Source organism: Aplysia californica, unplaced genomic scaffold (genome assembly GCF_000002075.1).
Source record: "Aplysia californica isolate F4 #8 unplaced genomic scaffold, AplCal3.0 scaffold00856, whole genome shotgun sequence".
NCBI classification, from domain to species: Eukaryota; Metazoa; Mollusca; class Gastropoda; order Aplysiida; family Aplysiidae; genus Aplysia; species Aplysia californica.
In genome coordinates, this window is record NW_004798126.1 from 43184 (window position 1) to 67701 (window position 24518).

The 24518-nt window shown below is 40.6% G+C and overlaps 1 protein-coding gene across 3 annotated transcripts in view; it reads left to right on the forward strand.

Moving 5' to 3' along the window:
- Window positions 1-1416: 1416 nt before the first annotated feature.
- Window positions 1417-24518, forward strand: part of LOC101855298 — a 29995-nt gene continuing 6893 nt past the window's right edge. The window contains exons 1-12 of one of the 3 annotated variants that reach the window (XM_005110130.3): window positions 1417-1562; window positions 8791-9948; window positions 11116-12732; window positions 14024-14130; window positions 15149-15254; window positions 15987-16088; window positions 16728-16829; window positions 17483-17560; window positions 20616-20647; window positions 21858-21903; window positions 22584-22642; window positions 23789-23849. In XM_005110130.3, the coding sequence (XP_005110187.1) occupies window positions 8899-9948; window positions 11116-12732; window positions 14024-14130; window positions 15149-15254; window positions 15987-16088; window positions 16728-16829; window positions 17483-17560; window positions 20616-20647; window positions 21858-21903; window positions 22584-22642; window positions 23789-23849 (3360 nt within the window). In that variant the 5' untranslated portion in view covers window positions 1417-1562; window positions 8791-8898. Of the gene's footprint in view, window positions 1819-8790; window positions 9949-11115; window positions 12733-14023; window positions 14131-15148; window positions 15255-15986; window positions 16089-16727; window positions 16830-17482; window positions 17561-20615; window positions 20648-21857; window positions 21904-22583; window positions 22643-23788; window positions 23850-24518 lie in introns of all 3 variants that reach the window. The other 2 variants (XM_005110129.3, XM_005110131.3) reach the window with 2 other exon arrangements.

The following is a 24518-nucleotide window of genomic DNA, read 5'->3' on the forward strand; positions in this document are numbered from 1 at the left end:
AGGGGGGGGGTTGTTGAGGTAGATTCCCTGTGTATTATTATTGTACGTGCTTTATGATAGGCTTTAGGCCTATTAATAACAAAATGAAAGGCACCGAACGACCTTGCTTGTCGAAAAACACCAAAAGAACTGAAAGCAGTGGTTGTGGGATTCATATGGCTGAACCAAATCAAAGACTTTTATACATGTACAATGTATAAAAAACAAAGCAAAACACAACAGCATACCTGGCAAACATTCGTCGTCCTCCCCAGTGCTATAGATAGGCCTATAGGCCCTATATATTACATGCCATGTATACTAGTACCTACTAGATATAGGCCTACGTACGTCTTTGATCCTTAGTGTTGACTACTACTATTTCAGTAGCTTATTATATCTGATATGTTCCGATTATGATCTCTATTATCGCCAGGTGCACGATTATTTTGTCTCACTCAGAAAGAGAATGTCGTCTACTCGATCGTTCTCTAATCTGACCTTCGATAAGCTGGGTACGTACTCATTTCAATCGATAAGGACAGCTGACGGCCGATAATGAAAGTGCCTGTTTGAAGGTAATTTGGATATTTTAAAAAAAATGAAATTATGTGTTTGTCATTGATAGGCCTCATATCAGAGTTTATGCCCTCGGGCTGGTTTTCCTTCATTGCAGGCTGTATTGAAAAAATTGTTGTAGAATAATGAGTGCAAGAGTGTGAACGCCCCCCCCCCAAAAAAAAAACCAAAACAAAACAAACAAACAACCCCAACAACAACAACAACCACACACACACAAAAACAACAAAAACAAAACAAAATGAACAACAACCCAAACAAACAACAAACAAATAAACAAAACAAAACAAACAAAGAAACCAAAGAAACAAAATTAAAACCAAAAAAATAAAAATATTGAGAAACATAATAATTAAGTTAAAATTTGTAGTCATTTCCTTGCGTCCTCGAGATCACTACTGATGTCAGGACTATGTTGGCTGTATTCTGTCGTGACCCCAAGTTAGGGTTTCCCCTTTTTAGTTTCCCTTGTATTTATAACGTAGGCCCTAGGCTAGCCTACAGTTTATTCTCCCACGTTTCCACATTTCCGTATGTTTGTTATTTTCTATCGTTTCTAGGCTGTCGGCTCACCACAGCGTGGTATGGATTCTCAAGACACTAGCAAGTTTTTAAAAAATAAAAGAATATAATAAACGAAGCATGTTCGGCTTCAACGACATGTATTTGTACATTTAAGTGTGTACCACAACGTACAGCAACGAGGATATGAACGTCAAGTCATTTTAGGCTCTGAGCGAATGAAACTTTAACCCCCCCCCCCCCCAAATTTAACACCTTCTCGGAAAAAGGCAGCCATGTATGTGGGCTTCTCGAAATGACGTCATCAGTTTTTGTTGTGCTGGATCTTCGATTCTTACTGTTTGTATGTCAGCGGATAGATCCCAACGGAGGGAGAAAATGGCCGATGCTTCAGTGTTTAGCACAACATTGCTGAAGATTGCCTATTTCCCACGGTGAATGACCCCATGCTTCTGATTTCTCTGTCATGGAGAAACCATCAGGTGTAGCGACAACTGCATGTGTGCTTAGTGTTGTTTACTGTACGTCTTGATAGAAACAGGGAAGTCTGCAAATAGATGCACTGAACGACGAAGCACGTCTTCCAGAATCGGAAATACCAAATTCGTAAGATTAGCTTTCTTTCTGGTCCAGGTGCAAGAGTTTGCAGGATGTCAAGCTCATAGGGAGAGAGTTCTTCTGATATTAATAAGGCATGCTGTTAGATGCAGAGTCCTTGTCTTTTCATATGTGGAGAAGGTAGGGCATGTTTACTTTTGGATTATAAATCTAATGTAAATGAAGGCTACTATTATTATCAGTTTTTTTTGTTTGGAAGCCTTTTTGTTTAGGGTTTGGTTTAGGTCTGGGTGTCTAATTTAATCTTAAATTTTTCTTAAGTGATTATTCACACCGGGTGTGCGTATATTAATATTATTCGCACCGGGTGTGCAAATAAAAAATAATTCTATTCGCATAGGGTCAAGCCTACGTTGATTTTTGGAGACCTCGTTTGTCTCACCCGGGTATCCCACCTTTTGGCAAGGCAAAGGCTTTTTAAATGTTAAAAAGACTGTTAGTATGATATTAGAAATCTAGATCTAGATTCTAGATCTACTTGTTTAAATATTTTTAGGGTTAAAGCATGCACTCTTCTCTATCTCTCTCTCTCTCTTTCTCAAGGCGCAAGGAAAACAAAAAAAGAAAAAAAGAGAGACTTGAGTTTGAGTCATTAGATCTATCATTATCATTGACACCATCATGGCATAGACAACTTGAATTCCAAATTGAGTGGGGGGGGGTTTCGTATCGCATTGCACTTGTAATTAGAATTAGATCTAGAATCTAGATCTTAAATCTAGATCTAGATCTAGGTCTATCTCTACCAAAGATAGCACATTTAGGTATTTTTTTACTTTCCCTGCCGTCTCACACTCAGCTACCAGTTGTCTATTTTCTACTAAATATTGATGCGCTGAACACGAATATCAACTTCATTTCCGTCGCAAATTAATGGTTTTTGAAATATTTGATTGTTTTTAACCGAGATAGATAGACATGCTTTGGACCAATCGGGGGGTTCCCCACTGGGGTAAAAGAAAATCTTGGGGGTTACAGGGGGGCATGCCCCCCTGTTTTTACACCCATAATTTGATATTTTACAGTTAGATTTGAAATTGTCTTGAAAATAATTGATTTGCGACAGTTTTAGTGGCTTTATGTGTGATCTGCAGCAAACAGTACAGCAGTTTGACCCCTGAAACAGTGCATCTGTATGCGGGAGTGAAAGTAAAAGTTTACCCACATTTATGTTCACTCAGCCCAAAAAGTGTTCGCAGAAATCTGCGCTTTGCTTCAGATGGCGCTGTGGAGTCTTTGTTTTGAAGAGCTCTCTCTTTCGTTTCCCCAGAAGAAGAAAAGGGTAGATCTAGATCTAATCTAGATCTAAGCAGAGTCTGTTAATTTCAGTTTTATTGTTTTTCACCCAAGTAGGGTAACCCTGCTCGCAAAGTCCACACTTTTTCGAAGAGGGCACCAAATTTTGAGGAGACTTTTTATACTGGCTCAAAGAGAGGAGTGAACTATCTAGTTACGGATCCTGTTATTATACGTATGATCTTTGTCCCTATGCGATGAGGGGGAAAAAATGAGAAAATGCTAGGCCCAATTAATTTCCATCCTTCTTTTGAAACGCCCTGTGCCAATAATATTTTGTAGCATTCACACACCCTGTGCAAATAAAATTTCATAGTATTCACACAGTATTCACACACCCTGTGTGAATATAATTATAGTATTCACAAACCCTGTTCAAATAACTATTCATACACCCTGTGTTAATAAAATTTCATAGTATTCGCTCACCCTGTGCGAATACAATTCCATAGTATTCACACACCCTGTGCGAATAACTACAGCCTTTTTTTTTTTACTATTGTCTAGATTTAGATTCTAGTCTGTCTAGAAATCTAGATCTAGCCTACTAAAAATATAGGACAATAAAACCAGATCACATCTAAAAACAGAGATCTAGATCTAGATTCCAGACTCTATCAATAATTTGTCCGTCAGTGCAATAACTCGGCTACTGTATTGAACAAATTCCACAAGATCCGTGGTAACAGTTTTTGGTTGAGTCTGCTGTCTACATGTACACCAACATTTTAATTATAACATAATAACTACGAAATGGTTTGTGAATCTGACTCTGCAGAAATGATTTCTCCACCCAAAAACACTTCGGGTAGCCAAGTTTCTTTCTAACACTCCAATTAATTACTGAGATATCATTGTTTTTCTTACAGAATCTGCTGTATTGGGATATCCACTTTTAGGAGTATTTTCCTATATTATGAAATTTATAACTTGACACATGTGAGGCATTGTGGTGAAACCAGGTGCTCATCGAAATAATGGAGTCAAAGAAACAAGCATTTTTAAGACAGTTGGCTGAGTTGGGCATTTTATTTCGAAGTGTATACAGACTCGGTAACCAGGAACAAAGTCATGAAGTATTAAAGCATACAGACCCGGTAGGGGAAATCTTTTGTGATTTTGGAAAGTTTCAGCGCCCAGACCCGGTATAGTGTGTGTGTGTGTTTGTGTGTGTGTGTGTGTGTGTGTGTGTGAGAGAGAGATAGAGAGAGAGAGAGAGAGTTGACAGGGAGGGTATGAGAGACAGATAGAGTGGGAAAGTAGGTGGCGGAGAAAGAAAGACAGAGACAAACAAGGAGAAAGAGAAGAGGGGCAGGCAAAAAAGAGGGGAGAGAGACAGAGAAATAGAGAGGGTGACTGCTCGATTGGAATTATGACCTTGTTCTTTTCTTCAAATTGTCTAATTGATTCCTCCAACTCCAAAACGGAGGAAAAACGATGGTTTGTCGTAAATACATTCGCAATCTTTAGATATTTTATTATTAGGCCTCGAAACTAGATCTATGATATATGTCTGTCTGTCTACTAACTGTCTAGATCTAGAATCTAGACCTAGGCCATAGATAAAAAAGAACCTTGGTCTACCCTGAGCCAAGAGGGCGCTGAAACTTTCCGAAATCACTAAAGATATCCCCAACGGGGTCTGTATACTTCATGACTTTGTTCCCGGTTACCGGGTCTGTGTACACTCCCATTTTATTTTCGAAGTGACTATTTCCCCGAATTTTCATGAAAATAAACTTTGAACTCTATTTCTCCGAACGGTTTCCGTTTTTGAGATTTTTTTAATTTGCGAGATTTACGCGTCATCTTTCATTTTGCCATTTTGCGAGGACTGGGAAGAAGCATTTTTTGCATCAAATTCAATTTCTAGAGCTAGAGATTTTTAAATGTCTGAATATTCAAATACTTCAGTTGTGGTTGGGGCAACGTTCCTGGACTATATTTCATTTGAAAATACCTTCAAAAGGTACTGCGAGAAAACAAGACTGATCAACCTTGGCAGTAACCTATTTTGCATTTAGTCATCCAGCAAAAAATAAAATCCTTCTTGTAAAAAAAAAATCCCTACGCCCCATTCACACCTTAGGCCTACATGACACACACTCACACACACACACACACACACACACACACATGCACACTCACACACACACTCACACACACTGTCACGCATTCACACACACGGGCCGTTCCATTCGCAATTATTATCAACGAATCTCAACAACGGAAACCGTTAGGAGAAATAGAGTTCAAGATTATTTTCCCGAACGTTAGGAGAAATAGAGCAGGCCTTTTTTTGTGTGCATTTTTTTGGGGTAGCTTTAATTGCAACAGAGTGACGCTGTGACAAATAACGCAGCGTTAATTTTGACAGAGTGACTCTGTGATAGTTAATGCGGTGTTAATTGCGACAGTGACTCTGTGACCAAAAAAAAATTAAAACGAAAATTTAAGAAAAACAAACGCACGCACTCACACACACATACAAATACACATGCACACACACAGACACACACACACAAACACTCACACTCACAGACAAACGCACACCGCACATGCTTGTGGCTTTATAATTATGCATACACGCACACACAACGTACACACACACACACACACACTCACACACACACACACACACACACACACACACACACACACACACACACACACACACACACACACACACCAAACTAACAGACAAACAAACAAAGACAGTTGCATCTCTTTTCTTGTTGTTGTTGATTTTGTTGCCCCAAGTGGTTTTTGTTGCTGTTGTATGCTGCTGATGTTTTTTTGCCACGACTCTACTGTACAGAAAGTCTTTATGGATTTTTACCTCACTCTTTAAGTCCACCTTCTCAACTATTTCAGTTTCAGATGATTTGTTCCTACAGGCAAAACAATTTAATCTTGAAATTTAGCAAAAGCTTTGTCAAATTCGTCGTATGATTTGAATGCCTGCTCTAGAAAGCCTTCCATCTTGTCAGGCTGAGACTAGCCGAGTTAACTAGGACCACGCTGGGAGAAGCGGAAAAGGTAGATGATGTTAGATCTAGATGTAGATCTAATCATCTACGCAAAAGAGTTCCGTGTTCATTCTGTGGCAATTAACGCCGTGTTACTTGTCACTGCGTCACTCTGTCGCAATTAACACCACCTTTTTTTTTTCGCTCAACCCCTTTCATGTTCATTTAAAAACACATTTATGTGTGGGTTTCACTGGGAAAATGGCGATTTAAGGTAAAAACAGGTACATTTGCAGTTTCCAAGGACTCTCAAGCTATGGAAATTACCAAGTGCGGCCATTTTCTCGCTAATTTAACCTCTAAAACCAGGTGATCCCCTACCTCCTTCAATTGCAAGTCTCGACCTCTATTCAAGATCGATGAGTATTTTTGTTCACAGAAAGCAAGACATATGAAGTGTTCATTCAGGTGATACCATTAGCTTCACATATGCCCAAAAATTGACGAGCGCCTGATTCCACCGCATCGTGACATATTTAAGTAATTTGCAAAAAGAAAGTTGTTCTTAAACTAAAAAAGAATTAAAATCTAAAATGTGCTCAGATTTAATTTTTTATTTTCTCTTGATCTCTATACGTTCTATCTGTAGAACCCTGGCATGAAGCGGTAATTAGCATTAATCTAGTATTGTCTGGCTTTGGCAGTCTTAACAATCACTTTTGAAAAACAGGGCTAAATAAGACATGATCTACAGTTCAACTGTTTATTTGATTAATTTTTTTGTTTTACAAAGCGTTGCCTCGGAACTGATTTGTCTAAAATGCACTTAACAATAGAAAGCACTTTTGAGAAAATAGTTCTGAGGCAATGAAATCTGCATGTGATTCAAAGAGGAATTGTTTGTCAGATTTTTTCTCTATTGTTTCATTCATCATGAATTCCTCCATTAAATTATTAAATCTAGAATTGTGTTTCTTGTGAAAGTAAAAAACTAAACTGTAAGTTGGATTTTATCATTTTCATAAAACTTCTTTAAAAGAAAATAATATGTCAGTGTCACTAATGAAGCTAACATTCATGATACTGAAATGTTACAGCCATTCAAGAACTTTTCAAGTTATTACCTTATAAAAAGACCAGCACAGCACTCATGGCCCTTCCTTCCTACTTTTCACCTCAGTCAACTTATTTCTTTTTAAGCGATCACAACTACAGAAACAAACACCAGGAGGGTCAATAAATGTTGAATACAGCGATACCTCTTACTCTTTAGATTAAAGTAGTGATCAAGAACACAAAAAACACAGACAAACAAGTAGCAAAACATGAAAAAGCAAAATTATCTTTGTCAGCACGATACCAACCCTGATAGACTCGCTGTTTAAGTCAATGTTAGGCCGCTTGAGCTGGGGTCAAAGTCTACTGCAGCTGACCTCCTGGAATTGAAGAAATTTGTGCTTTTTTTAAGGTTATCTAGCTCCAAATTTGCTAATCATAGGAGTTTCATATTTACAGAGGTCATTAACATACGGAAGTTTAATTACTTTCAAGGGTTTCTGAAATCACTCCATGTACAAAAAATTGGTAAAAGTGTGAACTTTTATATTAAGCTTATTTTCACTGAAACATAACTCTAGAATTATTCATCTGATTCACATATGAATGCAATGTCATTGCTAAGTAGAATAATTCCTTGTTTGGATCTCATTATATCCTGATGTACACCAAAGGCCCTATCTTCACTGAAATGTTTCGAGTAACTTACCCTATAGCAGGGATATCATTTTTCAGTCACACTTGCACTGTCTATAGAGGCACGCTCACCAGACCATACTACCTAAAAGTAGATCATTTATTGCCCACTCTATCCCCTTCTGCTGGGAAAAAGTGAGGTCTTAGGTGGAAGCAGAGACTTGCTGTTCTCAAGGGAAAATCATATTTTGCGGTTGGGTTTTTATAATATGTGAGGCAGTGTGGTGGAATCAGGCTCTCGTCAATGTTTGTGCATATTGAGTTATTGGTATCGTCTTAAAGCGGGTTTATTTATCTTGCTTTCAATGAAAAAATTACCCATCTATCTTCAATAGAAGTGGAGATATTTTGGATTGAAGGAGGTGGGGGTCACCTGGTTTAAGAGGTATAATTAGCGAGAAAATGGCCGCCAAAGCTAGGTAAATTCCAAAGCTCTAGAGTCCATGGAAATTGTAAATTTATATGTTTGTGCCTTTAATCAACGTTTTCTGTGAAATCCTCAAAGGAATGTGTCTGTAAATGGATCTAAAAGGTGTTGAGCCAAAAATCAAAAATTTGATAAAAATTGCTAAGCAGGGAGAAAACTGCTGTTTTCTTCGATTTCATTATTTTGATGAGAGCCTGATTCCACCACGCTGCCTCACATATAGGTAATATCCATAGGCCATTGATCGAAAAACATCGCATGAAGAAGTAATGTGTTTTGTTGAGTGTGGAGAGCAATATATTAGACGGCCTGTAACAGGTAACTATGGATTTGGCTGGGTTTTTTTGGGGGGTATTTTTTTAAACATTATATTTTTTCCTATCGGAGAGTAATGAGAGTTACTCTTTGCCTATGAGGCATTGAAATAGAATCAGTTTCCTTGACTTGTATTGAATGGGGACCTCTGATTTAAAAAATTTTTTTTGGTCGTTCCCCAAGAATGTTTTTGAAAGTCATGTTGATGATACATATAATGGAACTTTGATACTTGAGATATCAGTGGAGCAACAACAAAAATGTTCACCCCACAACAAAGAGGGCCATATTTTTTGTCTGACTAACTCTTTTATTTCTCCCTGAAATCCTCAGAAATCCAGAAATTGAGAATGCACAGCATTTTGCACATGCAGCAGCGTCTGTGAAAGTGACACATAAAGTGTGATCCGAGCCTTGGCTGTTGTTTGGGAACTCATCACCATGTCCGGACAGAACTCTTCCTCGAAAACCGTGGCAGCCATACTCAAGCAGCATCAAGATCTTGTTGCTGCGAGGGAGATCACGACCAATCAGCAGCACCAGCTCCCTCCGTCTCAACAAAACAAGAAGAAAACAAAACAGAAAACAGTGCACAAGCAAGCGCACATCATTAATCATTTAACTGCTGTAAAGAATAGGAATATCCAATCATCGAATGTGGCCTCTGTGTCGCAAACAGTGAATCGCACCTCGGTAGCATCGGTGTCACAGCAGGAGGAGCTGGGCCTGGGGAAGGAGTCGAAACCAACAACCACAACAAAAGCCTCCTCTTTGAGTCGCGATTTGTCACCCTCCCGGATCACTGCTCAAATGAAAAAAGTCATGCCGGATCCATCCTCGGCGCACCCGAACCTGCTGCTATCTGCCCTGCAAGGCAATATGCCCGACCCCATGGGCCTCTTCACCCCATCCAAACCAGAGAGCATCATGGTCTCCACTATATCCGACGTCCACAACACGGCGACAGAGAACTGGAAAACCACGGTGCACTCATCTAAATCCCCCGTAGACTCGCAACTGACAACCACTGTGTTTAGTAACTCTCTCACCCCTGTGACTGTCTTCTCTTGTCCAGAAGAGACCAATGTAAAGAGTAAAAGTGCTTCAAATAACAGCCCCAACTTGCCCACAGTGGAGAATTTACTAGCCCTGTCCGCCGGCACGATTCAAACCATTAATGTATCTCACGTGCCAAAAGCAACCATTCCAACCACATCCAGCAGCTTAGGGGCGGTGTCGGAGAACACAACGCCTGGCACCTCCTCCTCTCCTAGCGTGTCAACACGCAATGCCATGGAAGTGGCGCAACAGATCAGGATGGAGGCCAATGGACAGAGTGCTAGTGCGCTGCGCACCGGCATGCAGCAACAGCTTCGCTCGCAGATCCAGGGCTCGCGGAGCATCGATGCACATCTTGCTAGTCAGCAGAACCCTGTCACTGTCGCCAAAGTGTCATCCCAAAAAGCTGCACGTCATGAAAAAGAACAAAAGGTAGATAAGGGAGATGTGAAAACTGGTTTGGTTTTTGTAAGATTTACTTGTTGAGGATCACCTGTTTATAAAATGTTTGAGAGGTGTTGTGACAAATTGTAGTTTTCTTTTTAGTTCATTGTCTTATTCTGGGTCATGGTCTGTTACCTGTAGGTATGGGGTAGGAAATCTAGCATGTTCATGAACGATGGATGAACATTAAAGAAGGAAAAATATAAAGAATGACTGATGGAATTAATATATATAATAAACTTGGGTGGTTAGCGGGTGCTCTGGTGTGGGTTACTGAACTTTCTTATCAAACATATATTGTTGTTATCACCTCTCCTTTTTTGTGTAAACATGTTACTCTCTTGCAACACCTCTAATTAGTCTAATCTTTGGCACTTATATGGCCTTAATTTTGTTGCAAGTGCCATAAAAATCATTCTAAAACCTTTAGAAAAGCTAGCATAATGAACAACAAATTTTAGGGGACTACCATTGCCTTCTTGTTTTTTAAATACTACTTTACAAATATTTAGTATGTGTCTGTCACATCATGCTCTATTCTATAAAGTATGCATCTGTCACATCATGCACTGAGGCCAGCATCGACATCACAACATGCGGTATTAAATTTGTAGCGTGACTATAACAAGCAAGGAAACTCACATTTTCTACTGTTGACTGGACGAGGGAAAGATTCGGGTTACAGTATAGCATTGCTTTCCCTGGTTAGCAGCATGATTTTATTAAGCACGTAGGACGACCAGTAAGGGTGCTATATGTTTTCTTTGTTAATATCGTATTATCTAATGCTTTTATTGTGAAAAGGCTGGTTTTGTCAGCTATTCTTGGGGAATTAGAGCTGCATTATTGTTTCTCTGAACTTTTGTAGAAATGAAGTTTTCCGCTTCAGAGTTTCTGAATTTTCATGACTAAGCCAGTTTTTCATTTATTGTTTGTGTGAGAGGGATTTCTGTTTTGCACAGGTTCAAATTGCAGCGATTAATGTGTTGGGAAACTCCTGTGTCTCTTGCCATCAAAGGTTTTCAACTTGGCAGATTCAGTTTTGACGAAAGACATGTGTCACATGAAAAATTTTCATTTTTGATTGTTCTATGTGTTCAGGCTAGACATGCCTAATTTTTATTGAGTGTTTTTTCTTTTTTTTTTTTTTTACAGCCACTGGAGGTAAGCATGCCATTGTTGGCAGCCAAACTAGCGCCCTCATCAATTCCAGGCTCAACAGCTGCTGGGTCAAGAGCATCCCTTCATGTGAAGCAGTCCACGGCTGTCGGGGACGCCCCGCTGTTGCTGTCATCGCTGACACCGTCAGGTGCCACTGCCATTGTTGTGCCGACATCTTCGGTGGCGAAAGTTTCTAGGAAATCTCCGCTCCAGAAGGTGAGCGAGTCCGGTAATTTTGAGGAGATGAAGAAGCAACTGCAGATGAACAAACAGACGTCTTCGCAGGTTGGAAAACAAGTCCCTCAGTCGTTGGCCCAGGAGGAAGTGGTGCTTAGCAGCTCCGACATCGAAGGTACGCTGGCTGCTGTGTCTGCGGCTGCTGATCAAATATGGGGGCTGGGTCACGGTAGTCCACGAATGGAATTGTCGCAAGTTTCGGCCGCTTTTGACATGCATCCTCAGCTGGAGAAAATGGCATCTCGTTCGTTGACTTCGAATGCATTACTGGAGCACACCGCCCAGACGGATCATGCCTCCAAGGCAGATGGCCAGTCACAGACGAGGAATGAGTTGGTAAGTCACAAGCTCAACTGGAACACAACACTTCCTGTCAGAGGTGTGAACTTTGACCAGCGAAAGACGCCACCCGACAAGAGAGTGAAATATGAGGTGGTAGAAGATCACAGAGGGCTAGGGACAAACCAGCAGACATCGCCAGCCATGTCCAAATATGGGGCCGGTGATTCCAAACTGACAGCTATTGACGTTGATCTCGACGTAGGGCACTTGCCCTCTATTGTGGCAGAGGAGGCTATTCACATTTCTAAAACTGTTTCAAGTGCAGGGCAGAAAATGCACGCAAATTTGTCTGTGGTCAACGTGAAAGATTCTTTCCCGGCCACCAGCCATTTTCTCCAATCGAGCCACATTCCCATCTCGGTAAACAATGTGAGTGGTTCTAGTTCAGTCCCTTCAACCATGGCAGCAGGGAAAAGTTTATCAGACGCTTCGGCTAGTATGGCAGGGGAGGTAAAACTTTTGTCAGGGTCGTCACCCTTTGTGGCCGGTGTCTCCCCCATGCACTCTGCCATGGGCAGCTCATCGTTGCCTCGATCAAATCCCGTCATGTTCTCTGCAGCTCCAATGTCTTCCTCCTCCTCTCACACGGGAATGGCCTCATCCAACCCGCCGGCGTATGAATCATCTTCGCTACCACCGCCATACTCCCACCCCGCCCACAGCTTTGCAGCACCAGATCACCATAGACACAACCCCGTGAGCGGGAAAGACTCGAACCACAACCCATTCACATTCCCCACCTCGGGTCTGACCGTGATCTCTGACAGCTCGGGCCACGGCTTCACAGCGTTCGCGTTGAGGTCGGGGACCGGTGACGGTCCGGCACGGTCACTTCCCGAGGGGAGACTGGCGTCCACGGTACTGAGCAAGGCCCACTCAGACACGTCGGCGTTGAACCACAGCCATAAACACAACAACTCGGTGCCGACCGAGGCTATTCCCAGGCTGGTGCCTGAGGCTAGTGTCAAGCTGGAGGAGTTACAAGGTTTTAACCACATCCAGGAGGCAAAGATGCAGGACGAGCTCTTGCCCGTAAGTACTGATGAAAATTGGCACCATGAGATGGCAAAGGGTGAGGGTTTAAAGTTTAGGTAACTGTAAGATTATAATCTGCTGTCTTTTCTAATGAAAGGCTCTTATGATTTGACAATAAAACCCCTTTCCAATATCAGGGGATACCATTTCTCTTGGGTTTTTTTCCCTGTTGTTTTAATTCTTTTCACACTGAATTCTGTTTTCAAAATTCTTGGCATTTCATTTCTGTTTAGCCCCGCAGTAGTTGTGTTCATAAACTGTTTTTTTGTTTGCCACTGCCGCTTTGTAAATTCTCAGTTGTTTTCAAGAAACCTCAGTGGCATCGCTTCAATATCCAGTGTAACATTCCAGGGAGACATACAACGTTGCGGTCTGTTATACGGGGTGCCCACTACGGCTGGATCGGGCCGATCGCCCTACTCGATCTCCTGAAACTGAAAACAAACACGTTTGTTTTTGAGGCAATCGAGTCGCCTGATTGGCCGATCCCAGCCGTAGTGGGCACCCGTATTAGACATACAGAGTACAATTCTTCTCCTACTCCGTAACTACTGTTTTCTGAGTACTCTTTTTGCTGCTGGGTGGACTGAGAAGATAAGGATATAGTACAGTATATTTTTCTTCAAAAGGACATCCCATTTCTAAAGTGCATGTGGATTCTGATGCTGTGAAATGTGCTGACAAACTTAAAAATTTTTCTTTGGGATGGCAGGCTTAGTCTTAGGAATTCTCTAGCAAACTAATTTCATTTTGTAATTATAGGTTTGATTTAGGTAAAAATATTAGCACTGCAATATTAAGAAACTACATAAGTTGTAATCTTTATTTTATTGTGTTTGAATGGTTATGTGGTGTATAATGAGGTGAATTGTGTCTGTAAGTTGTCATTCTTGCAATTTCCCTTGCCTGTGAAGATAATCAAAAGAGTCACAGAGAATGATGACAATGATGTACAGAAGAGTGGGAAGACATGGAATAGTTAATCAAAAGAGTCACAGAGAATGATGACAATGATATACAGAAGAGTGGGAAGACATGGAATAGTTAATCAAAAGAGTCACAGAGAATGATGACAATGGTATACAGAAGAGTGGGAAGACATGGAATAGTTAATCAAAAGAGTCACAGAGAATGATGACAATGATATACAGAAGAGTGGGAAGACATGGAATAGTATCAAGAGGTTAGTCCAGGATAGGGAAAGGTGGACAGTGTTTGTTTGTTACTGGATGAGAAAGGCAAAGGTGATGATGTTCCAAATGTATCTCCTTCTATCCCTGGCCATCAGATCCAGCCGTTTAACCAAAGGATCAGCAACCTGTCATGTTTCCCGGTCATGAACTCCACCTACCGTGCTGCTTACCGCTCCCATGCTGTGGCTGTACAGAGGGCCAGGTGAGTCCATAACTGTGTGCTGACAAGTTCAAAATCTAAATAAGATTTTATACTGTATTATCCCAGTGGGGAATTTTTTGTGGCTTTACAGGAATGTGGTATAAATTCATATTTAGATCTAGATATACACATAAGATTTAGATTGTATATTACTTGCCTAAAAGAATTTTTATATAAAGAGAGAGTAAAAGTAGTACAACATGTTGCATTAGATACATCTCTCAAAACACATGCAGGTATTCAACAGATTTTTTCAAAAGCCATTAACTTATTTCATGTAAAAAAATTCAACACCAAAACGTATTAATGTTCATTTTGAGAGCTGCCTTATTGCTGTTAGTATTAAACTTGATGGTAGGAAACACGTCTGAGCTGGCGGGGATTGGGATGGGGAGGGTTTTGCTTTTTGTAATACTTTTCTTTCAAAGTCTGATAAATGTGGAGATTTAAATGCTATCTGTCTGCTTATTGTCTTGTGAATTTAAGATTTCATTGCCATCCTCCTTGAGGTTTTTGTTGTTGTCTTGGAGTGTGCTTGCATTTGTTTATTTTTATTTGTATTGGGCTGCAGAAACTTGCAGCCATGGCATGAGTTGGGGGGGGGGGGTTGTTCTTGACCCCTTGTAACTGCATTTACAGAGACAAAAAAACATCAAGTTGATGGAGTGATTATTGAGTCTCCAATAGCAGATTGTGTGTATGTCTTCCCTCTCTGTAAATGGGTGGGTGGGTGATGATTGTTCTAGTGTGGTTTTACTTTTTAAAAAAATCGAACTTGAAATCACTCTTTCCTCTCTTCCGTCTTTTCTTTGTATGTCTCTCTTCTAACACCTTTACTTTTTGGCACTTGTATGACCTAATTGTGTTTCAAGTTCTGTAAAACTCTTGGTAGGACTAAAACTAAATTCTGGCAAAATGTTGTGCTAAATGGAGCTGTCTACATGTCTCAATATGATATGAAAATGTTGAAATAAAGTTGTGATTGCAAAGTAAAAGTGTTCTCCTTGTGCTCCTCCAGGGCTGGGGTGATCATGAGCACAGCCAAGTCCCTAGATGTCCTGAGGCAGAATCTCCAACGTAACATCAACAAAGAGATCAGCGAGATCATCAAGAGATACACAGATGTCAGTAACTTGCTCAGCAGGAACACCTCCATATACCTCCTTGTTGTTTTGTGGGAAGCTCTGCAGCTGAGTCTTTTTTGGCTTGTTTGTTTTGTTTTGCTTTGGGGTTTTTTTTTGGGTGTTTTTTTTTAATTGGAAAATCTGGTTCATTTGATAGTCAAAATGCTCAAGGCGGCCACCCATTGTTAGGAGAAAAGTGGTTTTCTGAGACAGACAAGATCATACTTTTAGAGATAACTTCTAAATTGTCTTACCAAGACAGGTGTGCATCTGGGAAAGACATTTAAAAAATGCACATACACATTTGGGAAGTTGTCGTTAAAATAGATAATTGTTTTGGACAGATGGCCGTCAGCGCAGGTTCAACTGCATAAATTTATAATTTGTGACCACTTTGGAAAGCTGTTCAATTGTTAACTTTTGTTGGAATCACTGTTTTGTTGGAACAAGAATTGGTAGAATTTTGACAAACCGCAGGTGGGTAATGTTTCTTTATGTGTTGACCAGATGGGTAAATATTCATTATTGTAAGCCAAATATTTGATAATGTTTCTTTATTTGCTTGCAGGTTGGGTATAAGTCCTTTAAACATTTTTAGCACCATGGTAATAGATTTGTTGTGTGTTTGTAGGATGGTTAATGGTTGCTCTTTTAAAAAAAAATCTGTCCTCATGTGTGCTAATTCTGTTCAGAACTTATTTTTAAAAATGTTGAGTTTATGATTTATTTCAGAAATATTTCCAGCCAGCTTTGGAAAACATCCGACTGAACAACAACGAGGGTTCTCTTGGAGATGAGCACATTAACTACGTCTGTCGCCAGATTCTGGAGGAGGTGGGGAAAAGAAAATGTTTTTAGAAAATTGTATCCTTGGCACTCAACACTAGACCTTATTTTCTTAATTTTATTTTGATGAGATAGTCTTTCTTGTTTAGGCAACCCAGGACTTATTTATGAGTGCCTTGAATAAAAGAAGGAACGGTTATAGAATTCTTTATATTTATTGGGTGCCTCAGAGATCGCGGCAATAATTGGATTTGCCGCGAAGAATGATTAGTGGCATAGGATTTATGATCTAATCTTAATATCCACTGCTTGGTGTGGGACTCACCCATACTCCATTTTGATGTGCGATATATGATGGAGTCTTACACTGAAATGTCGGTATGTAGTTGGGGCTGAACTACTGTAGCTGAACAAATCGTTTTGTCTTGATGCTTTATTTAGGTAATTTCTGCCACTTTTGCTTGTAGATGGGTGCGGAGAGATTTTTTTGTTGTAGATGATTTATGTCCCTGCTGGTACAGTTTAACTGTATGGTGTATGTCATTTTGGAGGTGCATTCCTTTTGTGTTGCTGTATATGATTTATAAATCACTATATATATGTCTCTGCCAACGCAATTATTTTCTCGGAGCTGTAGCGATGCTGGTATTGCTGTGACATTGCTGTTTTGTGTCTTGTTTTGTCCAGGCCAAGTCGGAGTACATGTCCATGTCGGGCCGTCGCAGCGCCACTCCGTCAGACATCCCAGACAACGTGTCGGACAGTGGTAGCACCAGCGGCAGGCGCACGGTTGGTACCACAGGGATTGTTTAGCAGCTTTGTAGTCACAGTTTTGTTTTGATGATTTGTTCTGTGTGTAGGAGTTAGCTGTTCTGTGTGTGTCACAGTTTGCTGATTTGTTTTGTTAATGACTTGTCAGTGAAAGGTTACTTCATTTATGCACAAAGTTAAACTGTTTTGAGATGTCTGGACTTCGTACCATGATGGTATTAATTTGATATTTTCAAACAAATAGCCCAACAGTTTGAAGCTTGTAGAGTGTGTGCGGGTTGGAGACGCCATTTAAACGTTCAATCCCCCCCCCCCCCCCCCCCAAAAAAAAGGATAAAAGCCCAACAAAAAACAAGAAAACCCAAATAAACAAAACAAACTGGTTCATCCTTTAACTTTTTCTTTAGCCTCCTTACTATGTCGCTTGATGTTTACATGCCTATCCATGACCTCTTAGAACAAACAAACACAACTTATGATTTCTGATGATGGGTGGTTTGCGGACGCTTTGGTGGGGTTTGATCCTTTTACAATATACATCAATCATCCTTATTTCTCTTGCGTCTTTTCTTTGCGTGCCTCTCTAGTAACACCTCCTAAATTGGGCACTTAAATGAAAACTCTAACTTAAACTTCACTAAACTGATCTATGATGTTGTGTACCCTCACAGTTTCTGAAGCGAGGAAGGATCTCGGACAGCGACTCTGAGCGAGGCAGCGATGGAGGCTTTAAGAGGAAGACTGTTAAGGTAGGAGTTGTGACATAGCAAAGATGTTCAACTTTACATACCTAGTGGGTGTAGCAGTGAAGAGATTCTACTTGGATGGTTGGTGGGTTCTTTAGTAAGGTTTGCTCCTTCTTTCCTGTCAAACATCTATCATCCTTATCGCTCCTCCTTTTTTTGTGTTTATTGCTGTCTTACAACACCTCAAATCTTCAGCATTTTCATGACTCAACTGTGCTGCAAGTGCTCTAAAACGCTTACTAAAACTAGAAAAGATTCCTCTTAATATACCTAGTGGAAGCAGTAGTGAAGAGATTACACTTAACATACCTAGAGGGTGTAGTAGTGAAGAGATTGTATTTTACATACCTTGTGGGTGCAGTAGTGAAGAGATTGTATTTTACATACCTAGTGGGTGTAGTAGTGAAGAGATTGTATTTTACATACCTTGTGGGTGTAGTAGTGAAGAGATTGTATAGCAATGCCCACCGAGCGCGTTTTGTTCTGCCGATTTTTGGCCCCCGCAGCGGGGGTGTTTCGTGGGACGCACTAACGCAAAAGTTGTTGTCTTCAACTCGCTCTCACGCCGCTTCTCGTGGATGGATATGAATGAAACTTGGCAGCCAATCAGAAAAGAGGTCAATCTCGTAGTATGCAGTTTGACAACATTGTACCCATACTAGAAGCAGTCGAAAACGTTTGTGAAAGTGGTTGATGTGGTGCGCTTTGAAGGTTTTTCGGAGCTGTGATTTGTCAAACTGACTGATACGTTGTACACCATTTTTCTTTATTCCCTTAAAATTTCATGCTTCTGTGTTTAGCGGTTTTGGCATAATCTTTAAAAATGTGGGAGTAACTAAGGGAAAAAGCGACATAGCCATTTGCGCGTGCTGGGTGAACGGCCGACGGCCTGGAAATTTCCACTGAGTGACGTCATCAGCCATCGGTCGCCTCGGGCGCTACAAACGAGGCCCCGCTTATGTGAAATGGAAAGGGGGGGAAGGATACTTGAAAACTAAACGGGGGCCTTGATAACTTGCGTTTTTGTTGCATTTTAGTCACAATACAATAGATGTAGTCATTTTTATTTGCTTGATTGCATGACAGAAGAATAGAAATAGAAAAGCAAACATCTTGAGAAGTGGTATGGCATTGTGTTTGCGTTATGAAAGCCTATTCCCCCCTCTGGGGAAAGCACACACTTGGACTCGTCCTCTGTGCTCTGTTTGAAAAAGTGAGGCATTAAGATTGTTATTAAAGAGTATGGTACTTATTTAGTCCAGTCTGGGAAGATAGTCCCGTTTATACATTGTTATCGTTCACACGTGAGTGCGTGAGTGCGCGCGCGTGCATGTGTGTGTGTGTGTGCGCGCGTGCGAGAGAGAGATAGATAGAGAGAGAGAGAGAGAGAGAGAGAGAGAGAGAGAGAGAGAGAGAGAGAGAGAGAGAGAGAGAGAGAGAGAGAGAGAGAAGGGGGGGGTGTAAATATATGTTACATTTATTGTATGAGTTGTAGCCTACACATGCGAAATATTCCCATGACGTGTAAACTATATTATCTGAATGCATCTTAATCTACCACACAATAGGACACTGTCCAACAATGGAATATACACTGAGACGATCGTATTGTCTATAACAAAGTAAAGTATGCATGCTTTTACTAGTACAGAACTGGATTTATTAGTTGCTCTCTGCTTACTTTTTTGTGACAAACATTATTGATCCAGAACATTGCTTGGCAAGGAGGAACTTTTTATGTTGCCAAGTTTCATTCAAATATCATGACTTTGGGAGAACATATGACTGATAATCTTTGTAAATCTGTAAAGAACGCCACTTTTTTACCTGTTAATGTCTTTACAACTCAAAAAGTATGACAGATATTAAAAATCTGACTGCATGACTAGATTCTGCATTAAAAAATGTACTAGACTGCCAAGTTTTATTTACATGTTCCAAGAAATGCGAGCTATGACAAATTTTGTCTCAAAACGCACTGAAAACGGCCATATTTTTACCCATAAATGTCTTCATAACTCAAAGAATAGGATAGCTATGAAAAATCTGAAAGCAGAACTAGATTCTGCACTAGAAAATGTACTGTGTTGCCAAGTTTCTTTTAAATACTCCGAGAAATGAGCGAGTTATGACGAATATTGTCTCAAAACTCACCAAAGAACGTCCCATATTTTGGGGTTTTTTCATTATATAAAAGTGTACCAGAAATTAATTGATTAAAAAATCCGTAACTTTTTTGTTTATTGATGGATTTCAAAAATTCAAAAAGTTCCATGCTCTGTGAAGATAAAGCTACAAAATGCACCTATTTGCAAACACTTTATGGCAAAAAAATGATTTTCGTGGTCATTACTAGATTGTATTTTACGTACCTAGTGGGTGTAGTAGTGAAGAGATTGTATTTTACATACCTTGTGGGTGTAGTAGTGAAGAGATTGTATTTTACATACCTAGTGGGTGTAGTAGTGAAGAGATTGTATTTTACATACCCTGAAGGTGCTGAGGAAGGAAGAGATTCTGCGTTACATAGTGGGTGTAGTAGTGAAGAGATTGTATTTTACATACCCTGAGGGTGCTGAGGAAGGAAGAGATTCTGCGTAACATACCTAAAGGGTTCATTGCACCTAAAGTGGGACTGTATGTAATATATAGGCTGTAACTTTTCCAGAAATTTCCTCTGTAGAATAAAAAGTTGTTCCCACATCCGATCCGGGCATTGGGGATTCCCTTGTTAGTGAGACAACTTCCTGGGCCTTAAGCATATTGTGGTAGGGTGGCCAGTTCCTCTCCATGCTGCTTTTACTTCCCCAACTCTTAAGTCAGGTACCCATTACTGCTGGGTGAGCAGGAGGGGGCAAAAATAATCAGTGTCCGAACTGAGGCTCTGTAGGGTACGATAGGTTATTGTGCTTTAGGTAAAATATTCTTTCTATTTTCTTCTTTTGTATTTTAGCGGTGGTTGGGGGGGGGGGGGGGGGGGATCTTGATAAACTGGACTTGACTGTCGTTCATTGTGTAATCACTATGATGACTGTTTTGCTTTTTTCTTTTATTCCAGAGAAAAGGACGTCCACCTGTCCACAGCTCAGGGTAAGAAACTGCCAGGTTCATAGCGTGGTTGGTTGGCGGGTGTTCTGGTGTGGTTTGCTCCTTCTTTCCTATCAAACATGTAACACCCTCATCTCTCCTTTTTCTTTTTCGTTGTTGTTTTCTAGTAACACCTGTAATCACATTTGTATGACCTTATTACATTGCAAGTGCCTTAAAACAGGTATTAAAACTAAAACCCAGGTTCACAGAGACGGTGTAGGATCACCAGGTGACCAATGTGAGAAAAGCTTATTTCATCCTTAGACAAGAAAGTGCAGTGGAAATGTCTTTTGACTTCAATTTAAATTCTTTTATGGAATTTGAAAGCATTTTCAGTACTTGTCTTTTGTTTTTGAAAGAGATTGGTCGCGAGCGCGAGAACGGAACTGAAACACCATTCTTCCCTGCGGAACACGATTCACGATTCACTTCAGAGAAATTCAGAACAGTATTGCCTTCCGATTCCCGATTCACTCCCCTGTCGCTGTCACCATCTTGCTGCTTGTTTGTAAAACAAAATGAAATGGGCTCCAACCAACTGACAGAAGGAATTTTATGGAGCCATTGTTTTAGTGAATCATGGGGGGGTGAATTTATGGGGTTGCTAATTGAGGTCAGTAGAGCAGCATAACGAAGGGTGGCGGGGCAAAAAGAGTGGGACCCGCGAAGTGTCGTTGATATGACACTGTTCCGTTTCACGCATACAACGAGCCCGAGGCTTTGTGTTCCTTGAGCACTTGCGATTCTTTGAAGCCAACTGAATCGCGAATGGCCGCTCTCAGATTTGGCGAGCAGGATCCAGCTCTAACTCGTAAACACATTTCTGAGAGAGTGTACTGTTTTGTGAATAGATGTGTGCCAGTTGGTTTTTGAATCTCAGACCCTTCAGTATGTGAATGGCGTGTTATGATTTTAAATGATATATTCTTTTTCTTGAGATGGTGGGTGGTTGGTTGGTGTTCTCATGTGGTTTGCTCCTTCTTTCCTAACATACTTCTGTTGTACATAGCTCTTCTCCTTCTTTTTCGTGTTTGTTACTCTCATGTATCGCCTCTAATCTTCGATACTTATATGACCTACTTGTGTTGTAAGTGCTGTAAAATGCTTATTAAAACAAAAGAACTATCCTGAGAAAAATAGTGAACGAGATGGGTAAAGATTTTGACGTTTGGTGATTTGTTTATTATGATTTGCTTCCTGTGAATTTCAGAAGAGCGACCCCGTCCAAGCAACCTGTGAAGAGGGAAGGGCCTCGGGTAGGTGCTCTCCAACTTTTTAACGCTCTTTCATAACATATTAAAAACTCTAGGGTTTTGTTTTTTTACCCCGCTCTTGCCTTTCAAATTGGCAGATATTTCACAGGCCCTTAGCTGGAGACAATCTGACCTGTGTTTTCTTTTCAGTTTGACACTGAAGAAATGAGGTGTAAAATAATTTTGGCTACAAGAGTGAATCTTCTACTTGAAAATTTTTTAATAGGTTGGGAATGCCTTTACATATTGTAATCATTTGTGCCTCTCTTAGGTTGTTGTATGCACGCACAACCATTTGAAAGTTAATAAGGTATGAAACTCATTTTTTTCAACTTTGTTTCTACTCTCAAGTATGTGGTTCATTAATATGTTTGAGAGAGAAACAGAGACAGACATGCAGACAGATTTTTTTTCCAACTTTGTTTCTGCTCTCACTACTCTCAGAAGCAGAGACAGACAGACTGACAGACAGGCAGATTTTTTTTTCAACTTTGTTCCTGCTCTGTTCTTGTGCGATCATTAATATGTTTGAGAGAGACAGACAGGCCGAGAGTGAAAGAGAGACTGAGAGAACGTTCTAATGAGTAAATTCTGTGAGAGTAGAGATGGAGTAAAGTTTGTGTGAGAGTGGAGATTTACACTGTAGACCATGGTGATAATGTTTTTGTGTGTTGTTTCCCCAGTGGGACCCGGTGCGGCTCAAGCCAGACACTCTGTTTGTGATGGGGGCCAGAGCCAACAAGTGAGTATTGGGTCGTCGTGTTCTCCTTGTGTGTGATCAGTGTGTGTGCGTTAATGCGTGAGAAAGTTAGTGAATGAGTGAGTGAGTGACTGAGAAAGAAAGAGAAACAGAGAGACCTACCGTAAGTGAGGGAAATGTGTCGACCACTGCAAATAATAAAAATTTCGGAGTGGATTTCTGCGCAGGTTCCGGGCGAAGGAATTTGGTCGATTAGCCCCGCCTGGCCTGCGGCTTCTGGCCCTTGGGGATTTCTGCGCATGCTCCTTTAAAATTGGCGTGATCAATCGCGCAAGATTCAGCCACACTCTCTCTCTCTCTGCCCGAAGACAAAATTTATCGCTTTCAACTCGGCGCTGGAATGTTTGTTTACGCTCGTTTCACGGGCCGTCATGTGCTAAGAAGACGAGGTAGACCAAGCGCCCTAGTCTCGTTCAGATGTGAGATAGGGCAATTGAAATATCTTTGTCGTAGTTGGACAATCTTTAATAGCATCACGGCGCTGCGTTTCTGACCCTAGCCACCCTAGATCGGGCGAGTAGCCTGACTCTAGCCGCACGACATCGGGCGAGTAGCATCGGCCTAAAAATGTCCTTTTCCTTTCACTGAACACAAATACAATACCGGCATCTGTGGTGTAGTGGTCAGGTGCTTTGCCGACTCATGAAGGAAACCTGAGTTCAATTCCCGTGTGGGAAGAATTTTTAATTAAGTATCTTGGTCTTTCTACTGGAACAGTGTATCCATCTCAACTTGGGATGGCTCTGATAAGCAGGGTCGAATGCTGCCTCCTAAATGATCTTCATGAGTGGTTGGTGGGTGCTCCATTGTGGTTTGTTTCTTCTTTTTTGTTACACATGTGTCGTTATTGTCATTCCTCCTTTTCTTTGTATGTTACTCTCAGGTAGTTGCACCTCTAAATTCTAGCATTCATAACTAAACTTTGTTTGTGGGTGGCTGACATGTGCTCTTATGTGGTTTGCTCCTTCTTTCCTGTCGAACATCTATGACCCTTATCTCTCCTCCTTCTTTTTTGAGTTTGTTATTGTCTTGTAACACCACTAATTTGCGGCACTTATACGACCTTATCGTTGCAAGTGCTGTAAAACTCTTCTTAAATTTATATCTAAACTTTGTTTTGTGACACAGGGCGCTCGGACTGGGCAACACTCGAGGCAGATTGTACATTCGACATCCGGAAGTCTTCAAGGTCAGTGTTTTTGTTTACTGTACTCTCTGAAAAAAGTGGATGGATTTAACGCCCTTATCAATGCTATTACGTTGTTTCGGAGGAGGGACCTCCGAATTTAACGTCTGTCTACAATAGGACGAGTGAAATGGGTTGAGAGCCTGGAAAACTCCCCAAAAGGACCTGGATTCAGGAATGTCAAGAATGTGTTTGTTTTTCATGTTCACCATTGAATTTAATGAAATTTGGGCGAATTGTGCCGTGATGGTTTGCCAGCTGTCCCGATTTTCCTGGAACTGATAGCAATCAGGATTTGAAAGCCTTTTTACATTCACTGCACAGAAACCAGTTCCACTTAATGTAATTTTGCGATCGTTGTTATGTTAATAAGACATTATAACTTTGGTGTCCTTGATTGGGTTTTGAAAAAGTTGGCTAGCCTGCATTGCAATAATTTGTATGGTCAGTGTGTCTGGGTTTGTTTCATGTACTAAAAAATCTAATTATTGAGACAGTTTTACTTTTGAAGTCTTTAAGTTTTACTTATTCTGTCATTAAAGTTTTCTCGAAACAATAAAATCTACACTAAAAGTGAGCATTGCCCTACCTATAGGAGAAGTTTGGTTTCATTGGTGTGTATATTTGTTTGGTTATAAAGAAAACTCTCCTTGTCTTTTAAAGAAACTGAAC